Raw genomic sequence first — 15411 nt, 5'->3', positions numbered from 1 at the left:
TAAGAAGCATCCAAATGGAGTAGTTTGGAAGAGTAAGTGTGATATGTGGATTTACATGTTTATCTTATTATAGAAAAGTGAAGAGGAAAGGGCCTCAATTAGGTCAACGGATTGGGTATGTGCTTGTGCTAATTCATGCAGGTTTTATCAGAAAATAAGTAAACGAAAGCATGTAACCGCACATATTATCGACATTCAGGCGTAATTCAATTGAAATATAAATGCGTTAGTGATTGAGTGGTCAATAATTTAAATCTCCCTATTTTTATTGTACTAAAACAAACTATTATCAATGAATCTCAAGAAATAGAGAATTTCGAGATAATATGATAATTATGACGTAATAAATCTCCCTATTTTTATTGTACTAAAACAAACTATTATCAATGAATCTCAAGAAATAGAGAATTTCGAGATAATATGATAATTATGACGTAAGAAATTAATAGTTGAATTCATTAATGAAATTTGAATCACTTACGTATGTTTTTTATTAAATTTTAAGTAGGTCGATTTCCTTGACAAAAGTTCTGTATCTGCAATTAATTCAAAACAACATATACAAAAAAAAAAACCTCATTTTAAAATCAAATAATGTTTTAAGACAAATTAATAAACAAGAACTTGATTCTCTTTCTGGCGTCTTGTTTTACGTACTACTTCACTCGATTTATGTGTATGTTGTTCGTCGTTTTATTTGCTTCATTAATTCACACTAAAACAGTTATAATAAATAACCTACTTGTGGTCACTTGATTCAATCAACTAGATATTCATTTTCCCATGATGGAAAATTTGACTAAATCTATAGCTACTTCCTTTCTAGATTTTAAAATATTACATATTTAATTTGATTTCAAGTTAGTTTATAAGACGATATTTAAATTTTGTTTCGATTTAGTCCCTAAATTTTAAAATTTATATTTTTAATCTTGATTTTTCGTTAAATGGTCATTTTCAATTATTAGAATTAATATCTATTAATCAATTTAAAATAATTATAAAGTAAAATTTTAAGTTTAATTTTAATAATGATGAAAAATAATATAACTCAATTAATTGTAACTCTTTTAGTTTATTTAATAGACGGAAAGTGAAATTTTAGTGAAGATTGAAATTAAAAGTGTAAATCATGAAACCTATAGAAGAAATTGAAACGAAACTCAAATTTCAAATGAAGACTTAAAAGCGTTTGGGGGCAAGGAGTTGGTTATTGTAGTCCTAGAGTTATTATAATTGGGTTATAATAATTTGTGTTTGAGTGTAGATTATTTTAATTTGGGTTACAATAATATGTGTTTGGGTGTAAACTATTTGAGAAGGAAATAGTAAATATTGTAGCAAAAAATTTTAAAAAAATGATAATATAAAACAGTAAAAACTGTAGTAAATAGCAAATACGATAGTAAATGAGAGTTTTGAAATAGTGTTGAATATAGTTAAGTGAAGGTTTTGAAATAATATTTACCGTAAAGATAGTTGTTGTCCCAAACGTCCGTTCAAAATATAATCTTCTAGGAAAAAAAATTAAGAACTCGGGACGAAAAAAGTATTTTACCAAAAGAAAAAAAAACGAAATTTAAGGGTGAAGGCACGTGTTGTTGGAGGTGGTGTTTTGTGTGATAGACACATGGTTGAGGCTTAGTTTATAAAAACAAAAACAAACAAACAGAATAGGGAGGAAAAAAAGAGATGCTGATGAGAATAGTTAAGGAAGGGAACTTTGAAGAAGTTTTGAGGGATCTGTAAGTATTGCCAATTTTATTATTATTTTTTTTTAATTATGGATGATTTTACCTTTTTGCCCTTAACCAACAATTTGACTTTTTCTTTTTAAAATAATGTATAAAGGTAAAAAGACAACTGAGTCCTTAGCAGAACTTGTGCATCTAGAAAAAATTAGTCAACTGTTACATAAAAGAGAGAAAAATGAAAAAAATAGTTGATTAATACCAGCAAGCGGCTAGGACTAGTTGATTTATTAAATTAATTGAGTGTTAATTAATGAAAGCAAGATATATACAGGTAAGCTAAGTGTATATATATATATATATATATAAGAAACAGGACCAAGTCTAGCTTAGTTTATTTATTTTCTCATTATTTGATTTTAATATTTATTTGTGTTGTATTTGTAGAGTGTAGGTGAGAAAGAAGAGACTTTAGAAGGGTTAATTATTAGTTTATAAAAAGAAGGGGAAAAAAAAAACAATCAGAATAGGGAGAGAAAATAGAAGCAAAGTTTGGCTGAAGTTGGAGGGATCTATGAAGCTTAAACACTATGGAGAACTCAATATTTGGTAAGTGTTGTTAAATTTCAATCACAATATTTTGTTTTTTTTTTTTAATTTATTTTTTTGGCTTGTTTTTTTCCCTTGTTTTAAGAAAGACTTGAATTTTTTTTTTTTCTAGTTTACAAAAAATGGCATTAGTAGAAAGTGAATTGTTATATATATGGTTCAAATGAGGTAAAGGTTCTGTCTTTTTTTTTTTTGGGCAAGAACTTCTTGGAGTTGGAAATGAAGGTATCAAGGGAGAATTTTAAAATATTGATTGGAGAATTTGTTTAAAGGAAAATGAGAAGAATTTCCAAGAGGGATTTGGCTGGTTTGTAATAATAATAATAATAAATAAATAAATAAAAGAAATATAAAGGAACTTACAAAGGGTTGGCTATGGAGGAAAATAAGACCTTACAGAGGAGAGAGGAAATGAAGTGGGAATTGAAGAGGAAGAGGATGATCAAAGGAGGGAGAGGGAAAAAAAAGTAAGAAAAAATGTAAAATAAAATTAAAGGAGAAAAGAGAATATTTCCCTACTCTTTTTAAAAATCATTTGGATTCAAGTGAGTTCAATAAATTATTTTAAATTTTGTGATCTTAAATCTAAAAAATGATTTTAATTTTTTTTTTTTCATTTGGTGTGAAAATGATTTCAAATATAAAGGGAGAAGTAATAATATAGACTTTTAATTATTTTTGGTTAATTGAAAAGTAGAATATAACACATTTAAATAAGTAATTTACTTTTAAATGAATTCGACAAAATTCAACTATCTTATTTAGATTTTTTTTGAGGGAAAGGTATATTTATATGATCTATAGGTTTTGAGTCAAGTTTCATTTTGATTCTAGGTTCTAAGGTATTCAACTTTTAGTTTTGATTTTATTTTGAATTTAGTTTTAAATTTTAAAATATTACCATTTTAATTTTAAGGTTTGAATTTTGTTTCACCATGATATTTAAATTTTAAGATTTATACTTTTAACTTTTAATTGTCATTAAAATACTCGCTTTCTCTTCTAATTTTTTTTAAAATACTTATTTTCCATTTGGTGCTTGGAAAAAGGGTTTTTATATTAGAAAAAAATGAGTATTTAGTAAAAAATAAAAAAATAAAAAATGGACCAAAATGTTTTTTTTTTTTTTGGTTGCCTAAATAATTTGAAAATTTTCTCCTTCTCTCCTAGTAACAAACAACTTATTTGAAATCCCTCCAAATTATCAGTTTATTTTTTAAAAAGAAATATATATATATATATATATATATATATATATATATATAAAAGAAGTAAAAGAAGTAAAAAGAAAAAAAAAATTATAGTGTTTAAAAATGGAAGATAGAGAGGGACAAAACGCAAAATTACAAAAACGTACACACAAAAAGGGCTTAACACGTGGCGTCATATGGTTGGTCACATGGCTGAGTGCAGCTGACAACGTGAAATGTTAATTTGGGAGCAAGGAAATGTTTTATTTTATTTAGTTCATATATGATGTTCGACTTTTAAAGAGAAATGTCATGTGAATTAATGTTAAGTTTGGCTGACTTTGTGAAAAAAATTATTTTTATTAGAAAAAGGAAGATAAATTATTTTAAATGGTAAAACTGCTGAAAATATTTACAAAATATAACAAAATTTCATAATTATGAATGATAGATGTTGATAGATAGAAGTCTATCCGTTTTTATTAACGTTTATCATTGATAATTCTAAAATTTTGTTATATTTTGTAAATATTTTGATTCGTTTTTCTATATTTAAAAATCGTTCGAAAAAAATATAGTATTTATATATGATGAGAGAAAATAAAATACAAAATCACAATTTCTTATACTTTAATAAAATGCAAAATCACAATTTCTTATACTTTAATAAATTGCAAAATCACAATTTCTTATACTTCATTATAATTTCAGGTTGGACAGAAGTAGGAGTAATTTATGATTTGAAGCACAACGTCAATTCGGTGAGTAGTCTATTTTACTAAATATTTTTTTATTATTTACTTGTATTATGGAATGTCAAGAAATATATAATTATGTTCAATTCAATAAAAATTTTATTAAGATTTCTTGATATTGTTCATGAAATTTTTAGTAACTTCGTGCTTTTAGCTGAAATAATGGTTCTAAAATGTTTGAGATATTTTATGATTATTTGAGAATTTAGAACCGTTTTCATATTTTTCTGGAAAAAAAGAAAGAAAAAAAAAGAACAATTTCAGATTAACACTATGGGTACAAGTTTTTGGTGATAGATTTGATTTGCCTATATGTTTATGATTTAAAGTTTCAAGTTACAAAATTCTTTATTACCTTTTATTTACCTAGGGTTGTAACCATTGTTCGTATCATTACATTGCAACAAAACTTATGTTTACAACATTAAAGCCACATCTACGAAAGGTGTATCGCAATAAATGAAGTAATTTGGAATGTGCGGACCCATTTTTTTACGTTTGTTAGTGTTTACCGGCATTCCGCATTCGTATTGATATGTAGGCCCTAGTTGAAAATCTGTAATCAGGTAATGTAATCTGAACGATGAACATGAGTTGATCAATTGAATTGCATTCGAAAATTATGTCGTATCGTTACCGTTACAGTAATTGTTATGGTTATGGTTATAGTTACCATTATTGTTATTGTTTCAAATAAAAAAAACTATAGATGTTGACACATATCGTTACTGTTATTGTTATGATTTGGCTCTTAGAGATAAAAGTAATCATAACAGTAATAGTAAATTTGACAAAATTCTTAATTTTAGGTAAATGAGAACAAAAGCGATCTAATTACATTTGCGATTGAGACCCTGATCTGTCAATAGAATTCGATTACGATTATACCAATTTTCATTATGAATTGGTAAACATGGCCTAAAATCAAAATTTGTTCATTTTTGCATTCTTACATGTAATAATAGTTTGTGTTTCTCTTGCCAATGACGGCTTTGGATTTATTAAATTTAACTTCACCCATAAGCGTAAGCTTTTAAGTCAATCAATGATTGAACGTAGTACCAAAGCAAAAGGTCTTGTGTTCAAATTCTTGTAACGTTATTTTTTTTTAACTCAATTAGTGATTTAACATGATTATCGTTGATCAACTGTTGTGTATCTGGGGTGTTGATTTCGGGCATTTGTGTGCGTCTTGTAGGTGTAAATTAAAGTAGTCCAAGATCAAATGGAGAGAGATGAGAACGTAGAAAATGGCCTAGTTTGGAAGAGGAATATGGCCGAGAATGTATCGTCGCCATCGGGATCAAGCAACCCGAGCTTGAATGGCAAGCAGAAGGGAGGAGAGGAGAATAAGAAGAAAGAAGAAGAGGAGAAAGCCAAATCTGTTCCTTTTCTTAAGCTGTTTTCCTTTGCAGATTCATATGATTACATACTTATGTTGGTTGGAAGCATTGGAGGCATAGGAAATGGAGTGGGAATGCCTCTAATGACTGTGCTCTTTGGACAACTTATCAATTCCTTTGGAAGTAATCAGGGTACTCACAACATTGTTTCTGCCGTTTCCAAGGTTAAAAAATTTTATAATCTTAAGTTATTTCATACCTCTATATTTTCGGGTTTGGATCCATTTAAAACCCTGAACTTTTGTGAGTATATCAATTTACACTCTCCATTATATTTCGTTTGAGAAAACCTCGTGTGAAGTTTATAACTGTATCTATTAAACCCTTAAACTTTCTTAAATTGATCAATTTAGACTCTTAGTCAGAATTTTCTTTGAGAATCATCCATGCATTTACTCTAATTGTTCGGTTTTGTAAAACCAACATTTGAAGAAGTCTACACACATTGGAGTATCAATGCATGAATGATTTTCAAAGGTAATTATAATGAAATGTCTAAATTGATTGGCTTATGAAAATTTAGGAGTTTGATTGACTGAAATCACAAGTTTCACATGATATATTGGTCGAATGAAATTTAGAGAGGGTACGTTGATATACTTACAAAAGTTCAGGATTTTAATTGACACAATGCTAAAAATTTAGGGGTATAAATTAATCTTTTCCTTTCGTTTTACAAGAGTCATCTTGGTTGCCTTCTCATCTCCAAGCATTAAGCATATATATATATACATATACATGTAGGTGTGCCTAAAATTTGTGTACTTGGCCATTGGAACTGCAGTAGCAGCATTTCTCCGTAAGTAGATATCAAAATCTATCAATGTTTAATAATATCTACGTATGTGTGCATGTATGGGAGTGATTTTGAAATTGTTAAAATTATTTTTGTCAAGTTTAAAATAACTTTGAAACACGACTTTAATAACTTAAAATTAATCTAATATTTAATTTTACACTTTTAAATGTAATTTTCGTATCATTAAAATTGGTTTTGGACAATTAAAAATATATTTAAAAGTGATTTTAAGTATTATAAAATCACTCTTAAACATACCTTAAATATAACACGGGATGTGTCTAATTAGATAATGTGTATGCAGAGGTGTCATGTTGGATAGTAACAGGGGAAAGACAAGCTGCAAGGATTAGAGGGTTGTATTTGAAAACTATATTAAGACAAGATGTTGCTTTCTTTGACAAAGAAACAAATACTGGAGAAGTTGTGGGTAGAATGTCTGGTGATACTGTCCTAATTCAAGATGCTATGGGTGAAAAGGTATGATTATAACTCACAATTCGCTTTTTCGAACTCTATCCCGACGCATCAAAGATTGGCGTCGGGATATAGAGGATGTCCCAACGGCTACAAAATTCCGTTGGCGGAAACTCATTTTCTTGTAGCGTAGGATTCTTCAACACAAGGAAAAGGAACTAACATTGTTGATCTTCTTCTTATACAGGTTGGGAAAACTGTCCAACTAATTACAACCTTCATTGGAGGGTTCACAATAGCTTTTGTAAGAGGTTGGCTGTTGGCATTGGTGATGTTATCCGCCATCCCACTTCTTGTGGTAGCTGGAGCAACAATTGCTCGATTCATGTACAATATGGCTGCTCGAGGGCAAAGCGCTTATGCGAATGCAGCAAATGTCGTTGAGCAGACTATTGGCTCGATCAGAACGGTATAAACAATTCAACTCTCTATTACTCCGAAAGATGAATGTGTGATCATTTTAGCTTGAAACTTAAGTGTTGAAATGCCTTGAATCTATTATCTAGCACTCTGAATAACCAAGCATCGAGTCAATAAGTCAGTTGTGTCTAGGGGAGACACAACTTAAGTTGTATTCATATTCATGTTATTTATGATTTTGGCCTTGGAGTTTAGAAGAGTGCATTAAACAAACTCTGTAACTCTACTAGAGCCTCTAAATCTGTAATTTTTTTTTTTTTTTTTTTTTTGCTCAAAATCTGTAATCTTAACATAGCTAACAAACTGGTAAGGGGTGTTTGGGGTGAAGAGTGTAGTGAAGTTGTGAAGTCTGGGGAGTTGTGAACTCATGGAGTCACAGTATAAGGAATTAATAAGACATACAATTGATGTTTTATAGTCTTAGGCCCACAAACTCCTTAGGCCAAACAAGGAATGGAAGTTTACAACTTCACACTTCTCAACTCCTTGGTCCAAACACCTCTTTAATGAACGTTGTAGATCTCTATGTCGATTCTCTAACGTTTATATTTTTTTGTTTATCTTTGATTATCGATTTCATAACATTAAAATTTTTGTATCTTTAGGTTGCATCATTTACGGGTGAGAAGCAAGCTATAAGAAGTTACGAGAAGTTCCTAGTACATGCTTATAAATCTGGTGTGAAGGAAGGTTTGGGTGGTGGAATAGGAATTGGTATGGTAATGATGATTGTATTTTGTTCTTACTCTTTGGCTGTTTGGTTTGGCGGAAAGATGATACTAGAGAAAGGATATAATGGCGGTCAAGTGATAAACGTCATTGTAGCTGTCTTGGCAGGCTCAATGTAAGTGCATAACAATAATCTTTTGGATATCCACAAATCCATGGCATTTTGTGCAACATTCATATGCAAATTTCTCTTCAGGTCCTTAGGCCAAATATCACCGTGCATGAGCGCATTCGCTGCGGGTCGAGCCGCTGCCTATAAGATGTTCGAGACAATTGAAAGGAAGCCAAATATTGATGTTTATGATCCAAAGGGCAAAACATTAGATGATATTCAAGGAGACATAGATTTAAAAGATGTGTATTTTAGTTATCCAACCAGGCCAGATGAAGCCATATTCAATGGCTTCTCTCTTCACATTCCTAGTGGCACTACTGCAGCATTAGTTGGAGAAAGTGGCAGTGGCAAGTCAACAGTAATCAGTTTGATAGAGAGATTTTATGATCCGCAGTCCGGTGAGGTACTCATCGATGGCGTTAACCTGAAAGATTTTCAGCTTAGATGGATTCGGACGAAAATCGGTCTTGTTAGCCAAGAACCAATACTTTTCACTGCCTCCATTAAAGATAATATTGCATATGGCAAAGATGATGCAACTTATGAGGAAATTAAAGGGGCTTGTGAACTAGCAAATGCTGCTAAATTTATTGACAAACTGCCTCAGGTAATTCTACAAATGATTGTCAGAAATAACCGTCAAATGTTTTCATTTTTCGTAACACCACCCTCTTAGAAAATTCGTTGAAATAGTTTTTACTTGGTTGTCAAGATCGACCACCGAGATTTAAACAAAAAAAATTAATTTTTTAATCTTATATCCAAACTATCGATTGTTTTGAGCTTTCTTAGTAAAATCTCATAGGATGAACACCGAGATTCTACATAATTATTTCAAATATTATGTAATCTCTCCAAACATTTTGTTATCTTTACCGCATCTTATATCAAATCTACTAGCACCCAATATTTGTTTCTTAGATTTCCAAATTTCTTAAAGGATTTACCAATTATCTAAACGAACTTTCCAAATGGATCTTAGGTGATCACAATGTGATTTTTAAATTTTGGAAAAGATCAAAATCTTCATCCTAGTCAAGATTCCACTAGGAAAAGTCCAAAAAAGATTCAATAATTTAGATATAAGATGAAAAAGAAAATTGTTCAAATCTTGATGGTTGATCTCAGTGAAAAATTATTACAACGAATTTTCTAGAAGGATACTAGCCGTGAAAAATGAAAACGTTTTTAGGTTGCTTCACAAATTCTCCATACATGCATTTATCCTCATGTACATTTGAATGCATCTAAAACATGAACATATTAGTTAATTGAATTTGATGGTCATAGGGATTGGATACGATGGTGGGGGAGCATGGAACTCAGCTATCTGGAGGGCAGAAACAAAGGATTGCAATAGCAAGAGCAATTTTGAAGAACCCTAGAATTTTACTACTTGATGAAGCCACAAGTGCACTTGATGCAGAATCTGAAAGAGTTGTGCAAGAGGCTTTAGATAGGATTATGGTGAATAGAACTACTGTGATTGTTGCCCATCGTTTGAGCACTGTTAGGAATGCTGACATGATTGCTGTAATTCACAGAGGGAGGATGGTTGAGAAAGGTATTGTATATGTCCTTCATTTCATTCATTTTCACAAACTGATAGTAAAAACTTTTTGGAAATTTACGACGGAAAGCCCCTTCGAGGGGAACGAATGAAAAAAAATGACCTAGGTTTTAAAAAGTTAAAGCTTTTTGACCTTTTGCTTGCGTCACCACATGGTCAAATTGTCATAACGATCTTGAGATGCATGCTTGGTGGCTCGATTCATGATACTTGCTCTAGCTACTCACTCTAGCTCTCGTTCTTTTCTTAAGGTCATTCATACGAAAAACTCAAAAAATTTTATATTATATCATCTAACAAAATCTCCGTCCTTGTTCAATTGAGCAGGTTCCCACTTGCAACTCATCATGGATCCAAACGGTGCATATTCACAATTAATACGCCTGCAAGAAGCAAACCAAGACTCAGCAAGAGCTTCAGAAGATGTAAATCGACAAGAGTTTTCTTTGGAATCAATGAGACAATCAAGTCAAAAGGCACCTTATCCAAGATCCATAAGTAGAGGATCATCCGTTGGTCGCAGCAGCCGTCGGTCTTTATCTATGTTCGGTTTGACAACAGGACTTGACTTACCGGATGCCGGCGACGTCGATGACACAATTGAAGATGAATCCTTAAAAGCTCCTCCGGTTTCTCTCCGCCGTCTTGCCGGACTTAATAAGCCAGAGATTCCTGTGCTTCTGATAGGAACAATTGGAGCAGTGCTGTGTGGAGTGATACTTCCCATTTTTGGACTACTAATTTCTACTGTGATAAAGACATTTTACCTTCCCCCAGACCAATTAAAGAAAGATACCAAGTTTTGGGCCATCATTTACATAGTTCTTGGTGTGGCTTCACTTGTGGCACATCCATGGCGGGCTTACTTCTTTTCGGTAGGGGGATGTAAGTTAATTGAGCGCATCAGAGCGTTGTGTTTCGAGAAGGTGGTTCATATGGAAGTGAGTTGGTTTGATGAGGCTGAACATTCTAGTGGAGCCATTGGTGCAAGATTATCATCTGATGCAGCCTCTGTTAGAGCCTTAGTTGGGGATTCACTCTCTCAGAATGTAGGCAATGTTGCTTCTGCTGTTGCAGGTTTAGTGATTGCCTTTGTTGCAAGCTGGGAATTGGCTCTCATTGTTCTTGCTCTCATTCCTCTCATCGCCATTAATTCACTTATACAGATTAGATTCATGAGAGGATTTAGCGGCGACGCCAAGGTGAGTCTTCAATCTCCTTATATTGTGTGATTGTTTGGTAACGTTGCGTTAAAACTCTCGATCCTAACTTCAATCAATCCCACAAACTAACCTTTCATAGATTAAAATACCACAGCTAAGAAGAACAAAACCACAAATAAGTCGAGACCTTCTTCTATTAATATGCTAACGTTAAGCAACAAGTAAGAAGAAAATCAAGGTCTCAGATCACTAGAGAACAATAGAAATTAACAAAACAAGCAAGTAACCCTTAGAAACCCAGCGGAAGTTCGAGAGAGCTTGGAAATCTTTCCATGAAGACTCTTCTTCTTATTTTTCTGCACCCTTCTTGGATTTCCTATTGAGATATTTAACCTGCAGCTGGTCCCTACCTTAACCAAATTTCTCTCCCACTACCCCTTCTAAAACCGCATTTGCTCTCTCCATTCTCTTCATAACCAAATTTCCTTGCTCTTTTTCCTTTTTACCCTTCCTCTTATAAGTGTAGATAATCGGGGGCTTTACACGTTCTCATTTTCTGTTTCTTGTTTCTTGTGTTTTTTTTTTTTTTTTCCAATTTCTATAAGAAACTGACTAGTTTAATAACTGTTCTAGTTTCTTGTTTCTAAATCTTTTAAATGCTTCTAAAAAAAGTAGCTTCTCCTTGTTTTGTTTTTGGATTTCTCTATATGGTCATGTTTTGAAGCAAAGTTTCTTTTTGCCTAGTTGGTTGTAGAGAGCATGTATGTTTTCAACTCATTCGAGAGGTCTTGGGTAACTCCTAATATTGTGTCGGGATTTTTTTTATAAATAATAGTAAGGAAAAAAAAAAGAAATAAGAAATGAGAAATAGTTATCAAACAAGTTTATGTTTCTTTTTTTTTTTTTTTCAAAAACAGAAACAATTACCAAACATATTCTTGTTTCTAGTTTTTAAATAGAAAACAAGAAACATGAACGTTATTAAACGGAGCCTTTGTAAACTACTTATAGACGTGTTTTTGCAATGCAGAGTATGTATGAAGAAGCAAGCCAAGTTGCGAACGACGCAGTGGGGGGCATAAGAACAGTTGCTTCTTTTTGTGCAGAAGATAAAGTGATGAACATTTACAAAAGCAAATGCGAAGCCCCATTGAAATCAGGAATAAGACAAGGCTTCATCAGTGGAATTGGATTTGGAGTGTCTTTCTTCTTATTGTTCAACGTATACGCCCTTACATTCTATGTCGGTGCTCGTTTGGTGGACGACGGTAGAACAACGTTTGCTGAAGTGTTTCGAGTAAATTAATCCATCCCTCTGCTTGCTTGCTTGCTTTTTGTGCTTGTCATTTCTTCATTTTTAACATATGAGGAATCTGTGGACAATGTAGGTGTTTTTTGCTTTGACAATGGCAGCTACTGGAATTTCTCATTCCAGCTCCATGACTCAAGACACTACCAAAGCTAAGCTTGCTGCTGCTTCAGTATTTGCAATAATAGATAGGGAATCAAAGATAGATCCCAGCGATGAATCTGGAACAATATTGAGTGATTTAAAAGGAGAAATAGAGCTTAAACATATAAGTTTTAAGTATCCTTCGAGGCCAAACATACAAATATTTAGAGATCTCAGCCTGCATATTCATCCTGGCAAGGTATTCAAAATCATATGTGCATTCAATTCATGATTGATAAATGTTGGAATGTATTGAATCGGGTGCTTCGAATGATCTTAGTTGTATTTGTATTTATCCTATTTACGATTTTGATACTAGGGTTTAGAAGAGTACTATATAAATTCTCTAATAATAAACTGCTCTCCCTTTGCCCTCATCAACGTAGCTACACTGTTAATGAACCACGTAAATCTTTATATCAATTCTCTATTGTTTTACATATTCTATTCATCCTAGATTGTCAATTTCTTAACATAATATATGTTTCATAGTATGTAGAATTTGTTAGAAATAATGCTAAATTGTTTCCCTCTTTCACAACTAGCACCTTTTTGGAGAGCTCATTGAAATAATTGTTCTCGGTTTTTCCCAGTCGAGATCTATCAATTTTTTTGAACTTTTTTTGTGGAATCTCAGTCATGATGAACACCAAGTTTGTATGTAATCTTTCCCAAGTCTTATGAGCGATCTACGAAAGATTGGGTGATCGTGTTTTGGGAAAGATTACATATGAACCTAGTCTTCGTCCTTGCGAAGGTTCCATTGAGAAAACCTAAAAAAATTGATGGTTTGGATGTATGATGAAAAGAATCAATCCGGGAGGATCTAGGAAAACTATTTCAACGAATTCTCTAAATAGGTGTTAGTTTTGAAAGAAGAAAAACTTATCGTGGTTACTTGCGCAAAATTAAAAATTATCCTTGATTATTATGATTATGATTATGATGTGATATCTGTTTTAGACAATAGCTCTGGTTGGAGAAAGTGGTAGTGGAAAATCCACGGTGATCGCGTTGTTGCAAAGGTTTTACAATCCTGACTCGGGCACGATAACGATTGACGGTATAGAAATCCAAAAGCTACAATTGAAATGGCTAAGGCAACAAATGGGTCTAGTGAGCCAAGAGCCGGTGCTTTTCAACGAAACTATACGAGCCAACATTGCGTACGGGAAAGGAGGGGATAGGAAGGCAAGCGAAGGGGAAATAATAGCGGCGGCAGAGGCGGCGAATGCACACCGGTTCATAAGTGGATTGCAACATGGATACGACACAGTGGTTGGGGAGAGAGGAGTGCAGTTATCAGGAGGCCAAAAGCAACGAGTGGCGATCGCCCGAGCGATCATAAAGAATCCAAAAATACTACTACTAGATGAAGCCACAAGCGCACTAGATGCAGAGTCGGAGCGAGTTGTACAAGATGCATTAGACAAAGTGATGGTGAATAGAACCACGGTGGTGGTAGCTCATCGTCTCTCGACGATCATGAATGCCGACCTGATCGCCGTTGTTAAGAATGGAATCATCGTCGAGAAAGGTAAGCATGAAAAGCTTCTCACGATCAAAGATGGGTTTTATGCTTCTTTAATTCAACTCCACACTTCTGCTGCTGCTTCTTCCTAATTCCAACCACCCTTACCTATAAACTTCAGCTAAACTCTCTTCTTACTTTTTCTTTTTCTTCAAATTTTACAAACAAAATTGTATGTTTATGTTTTACTTTTAAGTTGTTCAAACCCTTAAATGTGTTATATGATGCAATATAAACAAAATGATTTAAGCATACAAGGTACTCAGCAAGTAGGGCTATATATTTTGAAACCTATTTTTGATGCATATTGAAACCTATTGTTATAGGAGCCAGTTGGATTATGATATAATAGTAAATTTACTTTCGTTCATAAACTTAAGCTTTTGGGTCAATCAGTGATTTAACATACTATCAAAGCACCCGTTAGTATGTTTATACATTTGTAGTTGATTGTGCATTAAGTAGCCAAATATATCTATTTTGGTTTATATTTTATTGTGAAAAAAAATTATGTAAGAATTGGACACAAGTGGAAAAAAATGGAGTATCTATATATATAAAAAAGATATGTATATAATTTATTTTAAAATTGATTCTTTTCTAATTTAAGAAATCTTCAAATAAATTGATTACTATATTTTAATTTTTTTTTTTTTTTTTTTCTAGGGTAAGAGTATCAATGTAACTTTTGACAGTTTAAGAATATTTTTCAAATGGATATTAACGGTTTGTGTTCATACACCAATAATAAGAGTATTTAAAAAAAAATAAGTTAATGGTATTTTTTAAAAATCTTTGATCGTTCCAATATTAAAGAGAAATAAGGAAGGATTGTTTTAAAAATTTAGGGACCAAAGTGACCTATAAGTAAAAATTCAATGTCAAAAAATGTATGTATTTTTTTTTTTTTTTTGAAAAATTTCAACCATTCATTAATTAAAAAAAATATATAATGGGCTTAGCAATAAATTCAATTTTAACTTTGACTTCAATTAGTTTGGGCATCGACAAAGCTGAAAATTCTATTTGTAATTTGAGTTTTCAAATGGCCTATTCATGTAGTTAATCTATTTTTCAATATAAGCACTCTACCAATGACTAGTTTTTAATGCATCCTTTTAAAAGAACTAAGTGTAATCACCGATTTTTATCCGATCTTATTTAAAATAAATTATTTTAGTTTGGTTAAAGTAATCAATTTAGTTAGGGTAAAAAAAAATAACAAAGTAAATGTAGAAAATTTTAAATTTGGTTTTAGTTGTCCAGAAGTTGTCCTTCGTTTTTGAGGATATGACAAGTTTAGTAAATTTTCAAATTTGAGATAAAAAAACAACAAAAAGAAAATGACATTTGGATTAAAATTTGTAGACTTTAAATACCTAATTTCATTTCATACAAACCTCTTTTTTTCTTTTTTTCTTTTTTTTATTTTTTTATTAAAAAAAAAAAAAAAAAAAAAAAAAAAAAAACCCTAGAAAGCCTCCATCCACAACCACCCCCAAAATC

The 15411-nt window shown here is 31.9% G+C and overlaps 1 protein-coding gene across 1 annotated transcript; it reads left to right on the top strand.

Moving 5' to 3' along the window:
- Positions 1–2082: 2082 nt before the first annotated feature.
- LOC150035202 (ABC transporter B family member 11-like) lies at positions 2083–14159 on the top strand. The gene is made up of 13 exons (XM_090315138.1): positions 2083–2300; positions 4202–4251; positions 5444–5812; positions 6393–6447; positions 6752–6927; positions 7112–7333; positions 7950–8188; positions 8270–8795; positions 9479–9752; positions 10086–10960; positions 11952–12218; positions 12310–12573; positions 13338–14159. Exons 3-13 carry the CDS (start codon positions 5471–5473, stop codon positions 13995–13997), a joined length of 3900 nt encoding a protein of 1299 aa, XP_090171264.1. The 5' UTR covers positions 2083–2300; positions 4202–4251; positions 5444–5470; the 3' UTR covers positions 13998–14159.
- Positions 14160–15411: the final 1252 nt, after the last annotated feature.

This window comes from Benincasa hispida, chromosome 7, assembly GCF_027475165.1.
Source record: "Benincasa hispida cultivar pf3 chromosome 7, pf3_genome.v1.1, whole genome shotgun sequence".
Classification (NCBI taxonomy): Eukaryota; Viridiplantae; Streptophyta; class Magnoliopsida; order Cucurbitales; family Cucurbitaceae; genus Benincasa; species Benincasa hispida.
The sequence above is the reverse complement of the archived record's forward strand: the minus strand, read 5'-3'. Positions and strand labels throughout refer to the sequence as shown.

What these genes read in the sequence shown, in the direction of transcription:
- LOC150035202 (XM_090315138.1), top strand. Translation starts at nt 5,471, where the DNA reads ATGGAGAGAGATGAGAACGTAGAAAATGGCCTAGTTTGGAAGAGGAAT. An exon ending in CTATTGGCTCGATCAGAACG is followed by an intron (nt 7,334 to 7,949) that starts GTATAAACAATT and finishes TTGTATCTTTAG; the next exon opens with GTTGCATCATTTACGGGTGA. An exon ending in AGGGAGGATGGTTGAGAAAG is followed by an intron (nt 9,753 to 10,085) that starts GTATTGTATATG and finishes TCAATTGAGCAG; the next exon opens with GTTCCCACTTGCAACTCATC.